This window comes from Megascapheus bottae, chromosome 17, assembly GCF_031878675.1.
Source record: "Megascapheus bottae isolate mThoBot1 chromosome 17, mThoBot2.hap1, whole genome shotgun sequence".
Lineage (NCBI taxonomy): Eukaryota > Metazoa > Chordata > Mammalia > Rodentia > Geomyidae > Megascapheus > Megascapheus bottae.
In genome coordinates, this window is record NC_143525.1 from 50,469,304 (window position 1) to 50,487,151 (window position 17,848).

General features: G+C 64.5%; 1 protein-coding gene across 1 annotated transcript in view; it reads right to left on the minus strand.

Annotated features, from left to right (window-relative positions):
• The window catches only part of Lmtk1 (lemur tail kinase 1), a 28,761-nt gene extending 12,183 nt beyond the window's left edge, over positions 1–16,578 (minus strand). The window contains exon 1 of the mRNA XM_090351337.1: positions 16,524–16,578. Within this exon, the coding sequence (XP_090207463.1) occupies positions 16,524–16,578 (55 nt within the window). The remainder of the gene's footprint in view (positions 1–16,523) is intronic.
• Positions 16,579–17,848: the final 1,270 nt, after the last annotated feature.

The following is a 17,848-nucleotide window of genomic DNA, read 5'->3' on the forward strand; positions in this document are numbered from 1 at the left end:
GCATGGCCCCACCACCCTGGCCCTGCCCCTGTCTGGACTGGGCCTGCTCAGCACCTGACCCCTTGCTTGGACAGGTGGACACTTGACAGGGCCCAGAGGGGTGGGCAGAGCCCGTGGTCCTGTGGCTGACCACGGGGCACCTCAGCTTGGCAGAGTGGCCAGAGCAGATCCATCCAGCTCCTGACCCTGGGGATCCTGGAGTCTGCCGAGGCCAGGAGCTAGAGAGGGAGCCACCCCACATCTCCAGATCTGGTCCCCCACTCTGACCCTCCGAGGCTGGAGGGGGGATTAGAGTCGACCGTGGAACCAGCTGGGCCGCTGGCCAAACTGGAGATCCAAGCCTGCCTTCCAGGGGTGAGGCCCCCTGGCCTGGAAGGCGGCCCTGCTTCCCACTGGCCCTCGCGGGCCCTGCCCGGCTGCAGTACCTGGGTCACATGGATTCTCCTGTCCCCAGCGGGGAAGCCGAGGCACCCAGTCGTTTCCACTGAGCCACCCCAATTGGGGCTCCATAGAGCCCCAGCACACACGGGCAAGGCTGGGGCTGGAGAGCGGGCGCCGAGGGGGACCTCTGTCCCCAAGCCGGAGGACCCCTCTGTCCCCAAGTCCTCATTTGGCTCACACAGCTCCCCTGGTACCAGGTCCATGTCCCAGGCCCCGGTGGCCGACTCATCCTGACGACTTGTCCTGACCCGGCAGCCCACTGAGGCAGCAGTGGCCGCCGCTACCCACACGGGCTCTGGGGCAAAGCCCCGCTGTGTTGGACTGCCTGGCCACAGTGTGAGGACCTGAAAGGTCACAAGTGACCCTGCCCGACCACACAGGCTGCAGGCCGGGGAAGGGGGCCTGGGGTGACTGAGGTGAGCACCAAGCAAGCTAGGGGAAGAGACAAGACCAACCAGCAAGGCAGGACCTGGGTCACTAGGACAGGCCAACAGCTGGGACCACAGTGTGGACCCCAGGGACACAGCCACACCCACAGGCTGGGGCCAAAGCTGGGCCGGAGCAGAACCCACACCAGAGCCCCCACTGTGAAGCAGAAGGTGCTATGGGCGACTTCACAGCAATGTTTCCCAGTCTGGGCATCTACATTCCTGTGACTGCCGCTGCATTGTGTGCAGCCAGGCAAACTTGACCAGGGTATGTGCCTGTGTACACCCATCTCGTGTGTGCCTGTGTACACCCATCCCGTGTGTGCCTGTGCACACCCATCCCATGTGTGCCTGTGCACACCCATCCTGTATGCCTGTGTACACCCATCCCATGTGTGCCTGTGCACACCCATCCCGTGTGTGCCTGTGCACACCCATCCTGTATGCCTGTGTACACCCATCCCATGTGTGCCTGTGTACACCCATCCCGTGTGTGCCTGTGCACACCCATCCTGTATGCCTGTGTACACCCATCCCGTATGCCTGTGTACACCCATCCTGTATGCCTGTGTACACCCATCCCATGTATGCCTGTGCACACCCATCCCGTGTGTGCCTGTGTACACCCATCCTGTGTGTGCCTGTGTACACCCATCCCGTGTGTGCCTGTGTACACCCATCCTGTGTGTGCCTGTGCACACCCATCCTGTGTGTGCCTGTGCACACCCATCCCGTGTGTGCCTGTGCACACCCATCCCGTGTGTGCCTGTGCACACCCATCCTGTGTGTGCCTGTGCACACCCATCCCGTGTGTGCCTGTGTACACCCATCCAGTGTGTGCCTGTGTACACCCATCCCGTGTGTGCCTGTGTACACCCATCCCATGTGTGCCTGTGCACACCAATCCAGTGTGTGCCTGTGTACACCCATCCCGTGTGTGCCTGTGCACACCCATCCTGTATGCCTGTGTACACCCATCCCGTGTGTGCCTGTGTGCCTGTGTGCCCCCATCCTGTGTACCTGTGTACACCCATCCCGTGTGCCTGTGTATACCCATCCTGTGTATGCCTGTGTGCATGCGTACACCCATCCTGTGTGCCTGTGTGCCTGTGTACATCCATCCCGTGTGTGCCTGTGCACACCCATCCCGTGTGTGCCTGTGTACACCCATCCTGTGTGTGCCTGTGTGCCTGTGCACATCCATCCCGTGTGTGCCTATGCACACCCATCCCGTGTGTGCCTGTGTACATCCATCCCGTGTGTGCCTGTGTACACCCATCCTGTGTGCCTGTGCACACCTATCCTGTGTGTGTCTGTGTGCCTGTGTACACCCATCCTATGTGTGCCTGTGCACACCCATCCGTGTGTGCCTGTGTACACCCATCCTGTGTGTGTCTGAGTGCCTGTGTACACCCATCCTATGTGTGCCTGTGTGCCTGTGCACACCCATCCTGTGTATGCCTGTGTGCATGTGTACACCCATCCTGTGTGCCTGTGTGCGTGTGTACACCCATCCTGTGTGCCTGTGCACACCCATCCCGTGTGTGCCTGTGCACACCAATCCTGTGTGCCTGTGCACACCCATCCTGTGTGTGCCTGTGCGTAGCCATCCTGTGTGTGCCTGTGTGCCTGTGTACACTCATCCTATGTGTGCCTGTGCACACCCATCCTGTGTGTGCCTGTACACACCCATCCTATGTGCCTGTGTGCACCCATCCTGTGTGTGCCTGTGCATACCCATCCTGTGTGCCTGTGTACACCCATCCTGTGTGTGCCTGTGTGCCTGTGTGCACTCATCCTGTGTGCCTGTGTACACCAATCCCATGTGCCTGTGTACACCCATCCTGTGTGTGCCTGTGTGCACCCATCCTGTGTGCCTGTGTACACCCATCCTGTGTGTGCCTGTGTGCCTGTATGCACCCATCCTGTGTGCTTGTGTACACCAATCCCGTGTGCCTGTGTACACCCATCCTGTGTGTGCCTGTGTGCCTGTATGCACCCATCCTGTGTGCCTGTGTACACCAATCCTGTGTGCCTGTGTACATCCATCCTGTGTGTGCCTGTGTGCCTGTGTGCACCCATCCTGTGTGTGTCTGTGTGCCTGTGTGCACCCATCCTGTGTGCCTGTGTACACCAATCCCGTGTGCCTGTGTGCACCCATCCTGTGTGCCTGTGTACACCCATCCTGTGTGTGCCTGTGTGCCTGTGTGCACCCATCCTGTGTGCCTGTGTACACCCATCCTGTGTGTGCCTGTGTGCACCCATCCTGTGTGTGTCTGTGCGCCTGTGTGCACCCATCCTGTGTGCCTGTGTACACCAATCCCGTGTGCCTGTGTACACCCATCCTGTGTGTGCCTGTGTGCCTGTGTGCACCCATCCTGTGTGCCTGTGTACACCCATCCTGTGTGTGCCTGTGTACACCAATCCCGTGTACCTGTGTACACCCATCCTGTGTGTGCCTGTGTGCCTGTGTGCACCCATCCTGTGTGTGCCTGTGTGCCTGTACACACCCATCCTATGTGCCTGTGCGCACCCATCCTGTGTGTGCCTGTGTACACCAATCCCGTGTGCCTGTGTACACCCATCCTGTGTGTGCCTGTGTGCCTGTATGCACCCATCCTGTGTGCCTGTGTACACCAATCCTGTGTGCCTGTGTACACCCATCCTGTGTGTGCCTGTGTGCCTGTGTGCACCCATCCTGTGTGTGTCTGTGTGCCTGTGTGCACCCATCCTGTGTGCCTGTGTACACCAATCCCGTGTGCCTGTGTACACCCATCCTGTGTGTGCCTGTGTGCACCCATCCTGTGTGCCTGTGTACACCCATCCTGTGTGTGCCTGTGTGCCTGTGTGCACCCATCCTGTGTGTGTCTGTGCGCCTGTGTGCACCCATCCTGTGTGCCTGTGTACACCCATCCCATGTGCCTGTGTACACCCATCCTGTGTGTGTCTGTGCGCCTGTGTACACCCATCCAGTGTGTGCCTGTGTGCCTCCATCCTGTGTGCCTGTGTACACCAATCCCGTGTGCCTGTGTACACCCATCCTGTGTGTGTCTGTGCGCCTGTGTGCACCCATCCCGTGTGCCTGTGTACACCAATCCCGTGTGCCTGTGTGCACCCATCCTGTGTGTGCCTGTGTGCACCCATCCTGTGTGTGCCTGTGTGCACCCATCCTGTGTGCCTGTGTACACCCATCCTGTGTGTCTGTGCGCCTGTTTGCACCCATCCCGTGTGTGTCTGTGCGCCTCTGTGCACCCATCCTGTGTGCCTGTGTACACCAATCCCGTGTGCCTGTGTACACCCATCCTGTGTGTGCCTGTGCGCCTGTGTACACCCATCCCGTGTGCCTGTGTACACCCATCCCGTGTACCTGTGTACACCCATCCTGTGTGTGTCTGTGCGCCTGTGTACACCCATCCCATGTGCCTGTGTACACCCATCCCGTGTACCTGTGTACACCCATCCTGTGTGTGCCTGTGTGCCTGTGTGCACCCATCCTGTGTGTGTCTGTGTGCCTGTGCGTACCCATCCCGTGTGTGCCTGTGCACAGCCATCCTGTGTGTGCCTGTGTGCCTTGCACACCATCCTGTCCCTGTACACCTGCTGCAAGGAAGGAATGGGGATGGGCAGCCATGCTGGGGAGGGCGTCACGAAGTCAGTTCCACGGGTTAGACATCGGCTCTGTCAGGGTTGGTGAAGGCTTCCAGGAGCAGAGGCAGTGGGCAGCCCCCTCTCCCGCCCCGGGCTGGGTTATGAAACCACTGGCTGGAGGCACACTCAGACACCTGAACAGAAAACACTACCCCAGGGTGCGTCCTAACCCACCATAACTTCCCTCTTTGGGGGAGCTCCGTCTGAGCACACACTTTCTGCCTCCATCCACCAGGGGGCCTGCAGCTGACACCAGGCCGGCCGCCCTGCTACCCCAGCCAGCCCACCACCACAGCCAGGAAGACCAAGATGGCACATTTAAACCAGTGCTAGTCATCCAACCCTTCCAGACGGGGCCCCTGGGGTCTCTCATACAGCCCGACACGAGCCCCTTCCAGGAAAATCTCACTTCAAACCCGCCTCTGCCCTCCCCCCAAGCCGGCTGCTCACTGGTCCCGGGTGCTCTGGGGGCTAGCATCGGCACCTGCCAGCCTGGCGCACACATGGGTTGCAGACCATAGTTTCCTAAGGCTCTGTCCGTGTGGGCACGGGACCCCCGGCCACGCTCCCCCTGGAAACGCCTGCTCACGCTGCACTGCGTAGTTACGTTCTGTGTTTCTGCCACTCCTCCCGCACCTACAGGGGGGGCTTTTTGCGTTGTGAGGCCAGTCCTTGGGACTGACCCGCCCTCCGTCCTTCTCAAGGTCACACCTTCTCAAGGTCACACCTGCAGGGCCTCCTATCTTCCCAAAGAACTGCAACAATCTGTCACCTGACGTGAGCTTAGAGACGTTGCACTCCCTAGCCGAGGGGCCCAGGGCTGCAGGGGGAGCAGGGTCCCATGTGGCCACTGCCTGGTCTTCCAGACACATCATTCCCTGGGTGCTTGGGCAGCGGGTGACACTCAGATGCCTGGAGCGGCGTCTGCCAGCCAGGACTGAGACGAAGGCAGTGGCACTGCTCGTTGTCCACAGGTGGCTGGGAATTGCTGGGCATTTGGTCTGGCTTTCTGCAGTGCTGGGTTTGAACCCAGGGCTCTTGTCTGGCTGAAGGTCGTGCTCATCAGCTGCAGGCCTGGCTGGCCAGGCTGCCCCTCCAGCATTCAGATTTTTCCCTTCAGCTACTGCTCAGCTCTGCTGAGCTTTGAGGAAAGCAGGCGGAGCCAAGGCCAGAGGGCAGTGGGCCAGGGGCCGGGGTGGGCGAGGACTGGGAGGCCCTGAAGTGGGGCCCTGGCTGTGGGCCTCCACCCCCTCGCAGGCCCCCATGCACCAGGAAGGACTGGCCCAGAGTCCAGGGTGGCAGGGCCCGGCAGACCTTCAGGATCTTACTCTCCTCAAGGCGCACTTTAGACGTAGCCATGGGGTCCAGGCGGGGCCTCTCCCTCCATGAGGCAGCGCGCTAGAGGCTGGAAGAGTTTGAAAGAGGCCAAGAGCCCCAGCACCATGGCTCCAGCTGGTGTTTGCTTGTGGGGTGCAACTGAGGATCTAAGAGTAGGGTGCTGCAGACGCCCAGAGCCCGCACAGGGTCCTTCCTGGGAGGGGCAGCTGGAGGGCTCCCCCGCCCCGCCTTCCCCCCAACTCCCCTACCCCCCGCCCAGCCCCGCAGGGGTTGAGAGGCCGTGTGGGTGACTCAGGACAGCCACCTGCTGTCCACAGCACCAGATGATAGACAAGCCTGAGACGGGGCAGAGCCCCCATGCATCTGTGAACATGGGGGCAGGAGGGCCTGGATACCCACGGCTTAAGACAGAGGACGGGGCCAGAGCAGGGCACCCCCGTGCATGGCTAAGGGGGCAAGCGGGCAGCCCCCCTCCACAGCCACGGGCCCAGGCACGGCGGCAGCCCCCCTCCACACGGACACAGGCCCAGGCACGGCAGCAGCCCCCCTCCACACGGACACAGGCCCAGGCACGGCGGCAGCCCCCCTCCACACGGACACAGGCCCAGGCACGGCGGCAGCCCCCCTCCACACGGACACGGGCCCAGGCACGGCGGCAGCCCCCCTCCACACGGACACGGGCCCAGGCACGGCGGCAGCCCCCCTCCACACGGACACGGGCCCAGGCACACACCCCAGGACCTGTCTGCTCCTGACCCGGGAGCTGAGTGAGGTGGAGCACGCTGAGCCCCCGAGGCAGGAAGCCAAGCGTCGGGGGCTGGCTCAGAAAGGTCAGAAAGACCCTAACTCAGAAGCAAACGCACAGGCGAGGGGCGTGGCGATGGCTGAGCACTGGCCTGGTGCTGGCGGGGTCTTGGGGTCTGCATCAAGTGAAGGAAATGAGGGAAACAAACCCCAAGACTCACGGTCAGCCTTGGCCACGGCCAGCAGCTCAGGCCAGGCATGGCAGGCCGGGCCTGGCTGACTCGGAGCAAGGCGGGTGGCTCGCTCCAGCACGTGGCCACAGCCGCGAGCCGTCAGCAGGAAGCCACCCGCACTGCCGTCTGTGCCACCCCCCACTCTGCAGGGCAGGCTGCCCCCTCACAGACAGAGGCCACCATGTCTAGGAGGCCTCAGACAGTCACCACCCGACAGTCACTCCGACTGCCTCACTGTTCTCCGCATGGGATCCAAACCCGCCCTTCTCCTCCCCCCCCCCGGCAGGAACCCCCTCCCCACTGCCCACCTGGCTCTGGTCAGGACCCCCAGAAGAGGACAGCCACATGGTCAGGGCGGGCCAGGCCTGAGGGTGGATGGACGCCGAGCTCCATCTCCCACAGGCTGGTGTGGAGGAGGGGGGAGCCTCCCCCAGGGGTGCAGCTGCTGGGGTGGAGCTCCTTCCCCCCGGAAGCTTCCCCTCAACTGGGGGACAGGGTGCCCACCTGAAATCACAGCTCCTCTGGAGCCGGAGAGATGTGGATCCTTTCCAGGCCCTGCCAGGTAAAGCATCAGTGCCACCCCATCTCAACTGATAAGGCCGGGGGTGTTTATGGAGACTGTGTCCCTCGATGGCCGGGCGCGGCCCCTGCGAGGGACAGGGACAGTGGCTGGCACTGCGGCTCAGCACTCCAGCAGCACCGGGAGGCAGGAGCAGGAAGATCATAGCCCAGGCAGCCCAGACATAAAGCAAAACCCTACCACAAAAATGGCCACGTGGCAGAGACCTTGCCTAAGTACAAGCCCTCGAGCTGATCTCAGGTGCTGCCCAAAGCAGCTGTTCAACCAGAGGCCGCACACAGGAAGGACTGCAGGACCTCTTGGGGTGGAGTCGGCCCAGGAGCCGCCCAGAGCAGCAGGGCTTGCGCCATTGGAGCCGGGACAGAACCCGTGCCCAGCCTGTGCCAGGCTCGTCTTCCGCCACTGTGACAGGCCAGCCCCACCTCCGTGGCAGAGGAAAGGGATGCAAGGAAGGAGGGACCAAAGAAAAAAGGCTCCACCTGATGCCGCTGCCGCACTGGTGGCCCACGTCGGTGAGCAATTCTAGCTACTCAGGAGGCTGAGATGGGGGAAGCCTGGGAGAATCCCTGACAGACCCATCTCCAGTTAACTACTCAAAAACCAGAAATGGAGCTGTGACAATGAGGTAGAGTGCTGGCCTTGAGCAAAAAGAGCTCCCGCCCCAGGACCAACAAAAGAAAAAAGAAAAGATGCATCTGGCTACAAAAATGTCCTTTCAATAAAAAGCACCCAGATTCACAGCGTGGTGCCAGCCAGGTAGAAACGCCTGCTGACCGTGAGTCAGAGTCCTATGTACAGCACACGACCAGCAAAGACACGCAAACACACACACGCGCTGTGGAGACAGCTCACAATTCAAACTTCCATAACCAAAGAGGTGCCCGTCAGAACGAGGTCCAGGGTCCAGACGGGGTGTCTTTAGAGTTTAAAGCTGATCTGCAGCCCGGCCCTCAGGAGGTGGGAAGTGGGAAAAGCCCTGGGGACTTCCCTGCCTTTCGGCTAATGAAGTCCCCATGTCGGAATTCAATCTAAGAAGTTAGGAGGGAGGGGCATGTGTGCCGGAAGCCAGAGCCGCGGAGGGCAGGAGCACCCCAGAACATGTCCACGAACACAAGCAGCACCGCAAATACTCCACAGAGGAGGAGCAGGCAAATCAGAACCCGGAAGAGTAACAGGAGAATTTAGGGCGGACGTGGCAGGGCCAGCCTCGGGGACGCGAAGGCCGGTCCCCTGAGAACTCAAGTCCACACACAGGGCCCCGTCCCAAAACCACAGTCTGGTTGGGCACGGCCGACTGTGTGTGTTACCTCCACACTCCAGCAGTGGAGAGGAGAGCAGGGCTCAAGACCAACAGAGGTGATGGAGAGTCCCTCGGGGCCAGCGTGCGGGTCACTTCCCCAGTCCCAGCTAGGGCAGGAGGCATGCGTCAGAAGATCACAGTCTACCAAGGCAAAGACCGGAGACCCTTCCCAGAACACCTACAGAAAACAGGGCTGGAGGTGTGGTTCAAATGGAGGAGTGCCCGCCCCTAAACCATGAGACGCCGAGCTCAAACCCCGGTGCTGCCGGAAAAGAAAAGGGAGGCTGGGCATGTAGCTCGCTGGAAGAACACGCACATTGCAATGCATGCACACACACATGTAGACACACACATGTGTACACATGCACACGCAGGTTATTTCAGACTCACAGGAACCATTGCTACAGAGGGAAGGGCAGACTGGCAGGGCCCTGGGTTCAGGTCAGCCCCGGGCTGGACTCTCCTGGAAGAGGGGCTGCACAGCACAGACCCCAGACAGAGCCAGGCTTGTCCCACAGTGGCTCGGTGCAGTTGAGACAGGAAGCCCCGGCAGACCCAGATGCAGAGGTGAGTCCTGGTGTCAGCAGGGGTTTCTTCTGGGGTGATGGAATGTTCCAGAAGCAGGGCACTCCAGCTGTCCCTGTGTACCAAGAGGGCTCCTGCATGGGGGCCCAGGGTCCAGCCCTCCTGCCTGACCCCCTCTACTGTCCACTCCTCCCCGATGTCTGTGCCAGGCCCGTGGGGCCTGTGGACAGCGTTCCAGACAGTGCTGGGGCACAGGCAGGCGGGGTCCCTGCCCCTCCCGCCTGCGTGGTGGCGCAGATATATGGGGCACAGGAAGGAAGTGTGGCAACCAGGGGTGAGTGCGTCCAGCTGGGGAAGCCCTAGTGGCAGGCAGGGTGTGAGGCGCAGCAGGAGGGAGCAGGGGACGTCCTGTCACAGACAGCCCCTCCGGCTCCTGACCCCATGTGCCGTCAGAGGTGACAGCTGTGGGGCTGGGGCTGCTCACCGGTCAAGGGCCAGACCGCGTGTCTCCCGAGAGGAACGGAATCCTGGGGAGTCCATCCTCAGGGAGAGATGGAGACCAGGCCTGGTCCCAGTGGGACACAGCCATGAAGACGGCCGGCCACAGAGGCGGCAGGTCATACCCAGAGCACTGGAACCACGGCAGCTCCCCGACTTCTGTCACCAGGCCCGTCACCTGTACCCAAAGGTGGAGGGGCTGCCGGGGGCTGGGTACTAGGCCTTCCAGAGAGCCCTGCTGGAGGGGCACATTCCTCACACTAGCTCACATACACACACACACACACACACACACACACACACACACACACACGTATGGTGGTGGTCATAGGGCTTGAACTCAGAACCGAGGCGCTGTCTCTGAGCTCTTCCGCTTAAGGCTAACACTCTACCACTTTGGGTTTTGTGCGGCCATTTGGCGATAAGAGTCTCCTGCAAGCTGGGTGCCGTGGCTTACCCTGCGGTCCTAGCTACTCGGGGGCTGAGATCTGAGGATGGTGATTCAAAGTCAGCCAGGGCCTGAAAATCCATGAGATTCTTATCTCCAATTAACCACCAGAAAACCAGAGTGCCGTGGCTCAAAGTGGGAGAGCTCAGGACAGCGTCCAGGCCCCATAACTGACAGACACAAAAAAGTCCCCGGAACATTCCTTCCTGGGCTGGCCTGGAACTGTGAGCCTCACTTCCCAGCCTCCCGAGTAGCTGGCGTGAGCCACTAGTGCCTGGCTATATACCCATTTGTCTATGCTCAGCCCCACGTGCAAATACACGAGTGTGCCCCGTCACACACACCCCTCTGCCCCCGGAATCCTGACTCTCACAGACGTCTGCACCCGCCTTGTCCACCAAACACAGGCGTGTACAAGTCCTCACATGTGCAGCTTCCCTTACACACGGTCACACACGTGTGTGTACCCCCAGCTCCCAGAGCACGCACAAGGCCCCCAGCACTCTCCCAGCGCAGTGAAACCCACCCCCGGCCCCTCGGCCACCCTGGAATGCAGGACCCAGCGTCGGGGGGCCCGGGCCTCAGTCTCCTGGCGCTCGTCCTCAGCCTGGCTGCCCGCTCCCCGGCCAGCACTGCAGACGCTGAGTGCACTCTCATGAGCACGGGGACTCACGCTGGCTGTGGCCGGTTATTAGCACCTGGAGACCTGTCACCGAGGGGAGAATGAACGGGGAGGCCGTGGTTCTAGCTCCAGAGCTCTGGCTGTGGTGCCACCATCACTAGAACCCACAGCAGGAGGGGCAGGGTCGAGGCCTCGCTGGGGACATCTCCGTGCCTGTGGGGCTAGCTAGCGGTCTGAGCAGGACCAGGGGCCAGGCCCTGCCTCTAGAAAGCCAAGATGGCCATGCTGCCGCTTGGTGGGCAGCCCTGAGTCCTCTTTAGGGAAGAAGGGAAGACTGGGGTTCCCCAGTGAAGAGGCCCCCCGGCCCCTCCCCCGGGCCCTTCCTGGTGGGGTGTGGACATCTCCCTGGACCACGTCCAGCAGACACAGCATCTCACCACGAAGCACGCTCCCTGGCCTGCTGGCTGAGGTCAGGGAGACACACCAGGCCCGACACCCAGCAGCTTCCCAGTCCCTCGGCCCATGCCCAGGGAGGGGAGTGATGCTCGCGGCTGTGGGTACCACGGGGAATAAGGTGCCCAGGCTGGGGGTGGTATGGTATGGCGCAGTGCTTCTCCTACCTCCACCTTCATGTGCACGAAACTAAACCTCAGCAAAGCACAGGCAGGCCTGGCCGGCTGGCCAGAGCTGGCTAGAGCTGACTGCACACACAGGCACACGTGCACACACGTGTGCACACACACGTGCACACACATGCAGGTGCATGACTGCCTTGTTCATATAGCAAGTCATCATTCAGGAGACTGAGGAACATCCCACTGTCTACAGAACCTGGGGCACAGCAGTGACAGGGACAGGGCTGGGGGGTGGGGGAGACGAGGTCAGGGACACGGGGATGAGGTCAGGGCGGGGGGGACGGGGTCAGGGCCGGGGGGGGACGGGGTCAGGGACAGGGGGACGGGGTCAGGGCCGGGAGGAAGAGGATCACAGGACCGGGGAACAGCGTAAGGGCCAGGAGGGACGGGGTCAGGACCAGGGAACGGGGTCAGGGCTGCGGGGACGGGGTCAGGGCCGGGGGACCGGGGGTCAGGGGTCAGGGCCGGGGGGACGGGGTCAGGACCAGGGAATGGGGTCAGGGCCAGGGGGACGGGGTCAGGGCCGGGGGAACGGGATCAGGGACGGGGTCAGGGCCAGGGGACGGGGTCAGGGCCGGGGGGACGAGGTCAGGGCCGGGGGCACGGGGTTAGGGCCGGGGGGACGGGGGTCAGGGCTTCGGGCAGTCAGGGCTGGGAAGCTATCATGTGTCCATCTGGGGCAAACCACAGACCACAGCCTGGGGACAGGGCATGCAGCCTGTGGCCCCCATTCGGTGGGAAGGCAGGGGATTTGAGGGTATTCTTTGCGCCCTAGCCCAGCCAGGAAACAGGAAGGAGGGAGGGGGAGAAGGGCACGGCACCCTCTCCCTAGTGACTGCCCACTTTTGTGCTCCCTGACCCGGCCAGCCACTCTGAGCAGGGAAACCAGCTACAGACTCGGCTGGGGAAAATGCAGGCCCTGGGCCTCTGGCTGACACTAAGCATTTCCAGGGCGGGACCACCAGTGCCAGCGCCAAAGAGGAAAGTCCAAGACCATCAGGGCCCAACAGGAAGCCCGAGGGGCTACTGAGGCCTCACCCAGGTCGGAGATGACCCATGCTGCCCCAGGCCCAGAGTAACCTCGTCCCTCCCCGCCCCTCGCTGGCCATCAAGGCCCCGCAGGCCTCAGACCACATGGCTAAGGCTGCTGATGTCATTGCCTAAGCCGGTCCTCTCTGGGGACGCTGACGGGCAGTGTAGCAGGAAGGCGGTCGCTGTGGACCCTACCAGTGGGAGGCCAGGCCTCTCAGACACCCAGGGGGCCTGCGGGGCCACTGCAGAGAGCCTGCCTGTCTTGGGTGCAGTCATGTTCTCCAGGGCTGCCCCCGCCAGGCCTCGGGGGACAGACAGCCTCCCCACTTCCCCTCCCAGGGCCGGCCAGGGCAGGGTGGCTGGGGTCCTCCCAGAAACCCCCACGTACCAGGTTCTGGGCGTGGCTCCCCTGTGGCTCCGACTGTACTGACCCACGGGACCCTCAGGAGGCCCCGCCCGGCACCCTGGCCCCCACCGGCCTCAGTAGAGGAAGGCCAGGGCTGCTACCGTGACAGACCTCGGGCCACTGTCCACCCAGACAGGCGGTCTGGGAACTGGCTTGGGCCCCGCGTCTGCTGCCCTCATTTCCTCTGCCGGCTTCCTCTGCTGGGGGTGGGGAGGCCGGGCGACCGTCCTGTCGCCGATTCCTCCAGACAGCAGGCGGGGCAGGCCTGGAGGGGCCAGCGCCAAAGCCTCCGACACCTAGCCAGCACCAGGGTGGCCCAGGGGCCTGCCCACCACCCCGGGGCCCCTGGGGCCCACGCCATCCACGCCGATGAAGCACGGCAGGCTGGGGTCACCCCTCAGCCTCCTTCCCTCTGGCCCTGACTGTGCCTCTGCCCTAAGGGCAGGTAGCCACAGGCCCGAGTGGAGGTCCCAGCCGGTCCCTCACCAGGGGTGGTGAGAGCCTGGACTCTGGGCGCGTCCCCATCCACCCCTCTCAAGCGGACACCAGGCAGATGCAGCCCCAGTCCTGGCCTTCCCCTCAAACTGGAGGAGCTACTGCATTACTGCATTACTGCATCGGCACCCTGGGCCACTTCAAACCAAGTGTAGAGCTGACGGGCAGGAGCTCCTCCCCAGGGCTCAGGCAGGGGCCCTCTGCGCCCTGTGTTCTTGGCTCTACCTGGGGCTCCTCCCAGACCTCATGCTGGGTCTTCCTTTTGGGATTTAGGGCTCCGTACGACCTCGTCTGACCTCGTCAACAGCCTTTGCAGACAAGGTCTGTTCTGGGCTGTGTGTGGAGATGAATGTGGGGTGACAGCATTGCCCCTCCAGAGGACACAGAGGGGGAGAGACCTCTGGGTCAGTCAGTGTGGGGCAGGTGAGCAGAGTCCAGTGCTGGCCACACCATGGCCAGGCCTCTGGGTCTCAGGCAGCTCAGTGGGCATGGGAGGAATCCAGCATCGGCGACCCAGCTGCTTCCCTCCCTGGGCCTCAGGTCCCAACATGACCCAACTACCTCCATGACCTCAGGTCCCATCCAGCCAGCCCAGGGGCTCAGGCCCACAGCACAGCTGGGCACAACACGTCAGGTTCAGGGTCTCCCCAGACCCGGGACGCCCACGGCTCAGGGTGGCTCACAGAAGTCGCAACTCCCCAAAGGGTCCGGGAGGTCGTGGTGGACAGACATGGCGCCTGAGGGAACGGCGTCTGGGGTTCCCAGAGAGGAGGGCAGATGCAGGCCCACATGGGCATCTGTGCAGAAGTGTGTGCTCGGCTCTGCACATGTGTGCACACGTGTGGGAGGTACAGGGGACAGGGCAGTGATGAGGTGCTGGTCTGTGCAAGGGCCTGTGCACCAGCTGTGTGTGTGCAACACATCGGGGCCACACACCCCGCCTGAGGGCCGAGGAACCCACACCCACACCCTGCCCTTCACCTCCCATGGCCCCGCCGGAGCTGACCTCTTTAAGCCTGACCGCCCGTCTCACCCCAGGCCTCTCGCCCCAGGTCTCGGGCTGGGCGGCTTGGCCCGTGGGCCTCCCCCAGCCCACGCCTGTTTCCCAAGTGCCGTGAGCCAGTGGGCAGGGCTGCCAGGCCACCTCCCGGCCCCCTCTCCATCCCGGCCTCCAGTGTGCCAGGCACCCCCACTGCCCCCTGCTTACCAGGGCCCACCAGCCTAGCCCTCAGCCAGCCATGTGGGTGCAGGAAAGCCCCCTGTGGGGAAGAACTGGGGGAGAGAACAGACAGGTGGGTGGCGGGTCTTGGGCACCATGTGCTCCCAGCCCTGGCTGGGCTAATCCTGCACCTCACTACCGGTGCCCAGGGCAGCCACGCCCTCCGTACAGGGAGGGAAACTGAGGCAGAGAGCCAGAGGGTCAGGAAGGCACTCCTGAGCAAATGGTGGGGGGATGTGAGCAGCAGGCAGATGAGCCAGTCCCCAGAGCGGGGACTCCTGACCCCAGGCCCCATGCACAGTGCCTGGCCTGAGGCCTCCACCTGCAGACCCCTGCTGGGACCCGGGCAGCAAGGACCAAGGCTGGGAGGGAGCACTGGGCCAGAGCCTGGCCACAAGGCACTTGCAGAAGAGGCGACTCTGTCCTTCCAGCTGCTGCTTGTCCCCGAGGCAGCCTGTCCCCTCCTTTCCCAAGTCCTGTCTACCTGCCATAGCAGAGCCCAAGGGCACAGGCTGGCCCTGCCAGGACCCTCTGCCCAGGCCTGAGGCCTGGGTCTGCCGGGTACAGGTGCCCCTCCCAGGGCTGTGATGGCTCAGCGGTGTCCCCCAGTCAGGCCAGACCTGCCAGGCACTATGGGGCTGGAGGAAAGCCAGCAGACCACCGTGGCAGAGGGAACCAGGGCACCAGCTGTGTCCCAAGACAGGTCCACCCCCATACACACCCCCCAAACATCCATCTCTGCCGACAGGAAGGGTCGCCAAACAACTGGCTGGGCATTGCTGTCCCAGGCTGCAGATAGGAAAATGGAGGCCCAAAGGAGGCGGACTACAGGAAACTTGAGTGGGGAGCCGCAGGCCCTGCTCACCACCCCGCTGGGCCCCCCCACCTTGGGGGAAGACCCTCCAGGGAAGCCATGTCCAGCTCCAGGCAGGCACACAGCTCTCCACGCTTGCCTTGGACAACCCTGCTCCAAGACAGGGAGGGATGGGAGCAGGGCCTGTCACCCTGGGGGTGGGGGAGGGCACCAGGAAACTGTGCCCAACACAGTGGACAGGCCAGTGGGGGGGGCCCACCTGCAGTCACCCCGGTGCCCTCCTGGCCCGGTCAGTGGGCAGCTGCTGGGGGTTCCTCTGGAGTCTGGAGCAGGCCCCTAGGAAGGACACGGGACGCGGGGACAGCCCAGGCCCCAGGATGCCTGGAGGTGCTCTGGGCTGGGCTCTCAGCCAGCGCCCCTACCCCTGCCCAGGTCACCGCCTCCACCGCGGGTGCTGTGACCTCTGGGCCCCCTGGGTCACCCAGACAGGTGACACCCCTGTCTGCAGACCCATGGTGCCCAGAGCCCCGGGCAGCTCCAGCCGGCCCGGCTGCGGGCCCCAGGCCAGCGCCCGGACCTGGGGTGGGCGCCCAGGCAGGCGGGGGTGCACCAAGCCCCCCACTTGGGCTGGGCCAAGCAGGGCTGCCTCGGGGAGGTGGGGGAGATGGGGGCCCAGCTGCCCCGCGCTCCTGCCCAGCCACTGCCCTGCAGGCCCCGCAGGCAGGCAGGTGTGAGGGGATCCCCGGAGCCGGCCCCCACCCCCAGCGGAGGCCGGGGCCTGCGGGGGGCGGCGCGGCGGCCCAGCCGGACGCCCTCGCTCCCGGGAAGCGCTGGGCGGGCGGCGGCGAGGCGGCGGGGCCGGGGTGGCGGGGCGGCGGGGCCGGGGCGGAGAGGGCGGCGGGGCCGGGGCGGCTGGGCAGCGGCGGGGCCGGGGCGGCGGGGCGGCGGGGCCGGGGCGGCGGGGCCGGCGGGGCGGCGGGGCGGCGGGGCCGGGGCGGCGGGGCGGCGGGGCCGGGGCGGCGGCGGGGCGGCGGGGCCGGGGCGGCGGGGCGGTGGGGCCGGGGCGGCGGGGCGGCGGGGCGGTGGGGCCGGGGCGGCGGCCGCAGCCCGCACTCACCGGGGTCGGAGCGCGAGCTGAAGGCGAAGCTGGGGTTGAAGAAGGAGGACGACATGGCCGGGGCCCGCGGCGGCGCGGCGGGCGGCCCGAGGCGGGCGGCCGGCATCCCCGGCGGGCGCGGCGCTCTGCACGCGCGGCCCCGGCCCGCGCCGCCGCCGCCTCCGCATCGCCGCCGCCGCAGGTGCGGAGCGCGGCCCCCGCTCCTCGGCCCCGCCACGCCGCAGCGCGGTCGCCGTGGGGCGGCGGCGGACCAGGCCTCCGCCCGCCGCGCGCCGCGGGCCCGGCAGTGCAGTCCAACACCCGCGGGAGCGCGCGGGGAGGGGACGAGGGAGAGGGGGAGGGGGGAGGGGAGGAGGGGGAGGGGGGAGGGGAGGGGAGGCTGGGGAGGGGGAGGATGGAAGGGAGGAAGAGGCTGGGGAGGGGGAGAGGGGGGAGGGGGAGATGGGGGAGGGGGAGGGGAGAAGGGGGAGGGGGAGGGGAGGCTGGGGAGGGGGAGGATGGAGGGGGCGGGAGTGAAGAGGGGGGAGGATGGAGAGAGTGGAGGGGGAGGGAGTGGAGGCTGGGGAGGGGGAGATGGGGAGGGAGGGGGAATTGAGGCTGGGAGATGGAGGCTGACATGGAGAGGGGATGGAGTGTGGGGAAGAGGAGGGGGAGGCAGGGGGATGGAGGGGCCTGGAAGGGCATGGAGACTGAGGGGGGCGGGGGAGGGCATGGAGACTGGGGATGGAGGTAGTGGGGTACAGGCCAGGGTGGAAAGCAGAGGGGTTGGAGGTGGGGATGGAGGCAGGAGGGGGAGGGGGAGGCAGGGGACACCTGCATGGGGGTGTGGGGCCCATCTGGCACCATACCAGGGAGGCGCTGGCTGGGGGGGGAGGAGGGGAGGGGAGGCGGTTGCTCAGCAGCCTCTGGGCTCCAGGCACAGCTCATGTATGGTAAGATTTTCACAGCTGGCACCATGCAGCCCCACTCATTCTTGGGGGTCCCGGTGGAGGAGGGGCGCCCTCCGACGGGGCCCGGGATTGGGAGAGCCACTGGTGAGGCCTGCTGCCTCCGACCATGGTGAAAGCCTGGGTTTCCGTCCCTGAGTTCCCCAAGGCAAGGGACCCCCACCTCCTTAAGGGCTCCTGGTGGGCAGCCAGACCCCAGAGCCCAAGGCACCTGACGGCCTCCCTGCCCTGATCTCCTGTGCTGCTGGGGCAGTGGCGAGACCCAGGAGGCTCAGAGGCCAGGAGGGTCACACCAGGCCCAGGAGGCACTGGTTGGCGCCCTGTTCAGGGGCAGCGGGCCCTTGAAGGCTGAGGTCCAGCTTTTGAGTTTTAGACCCT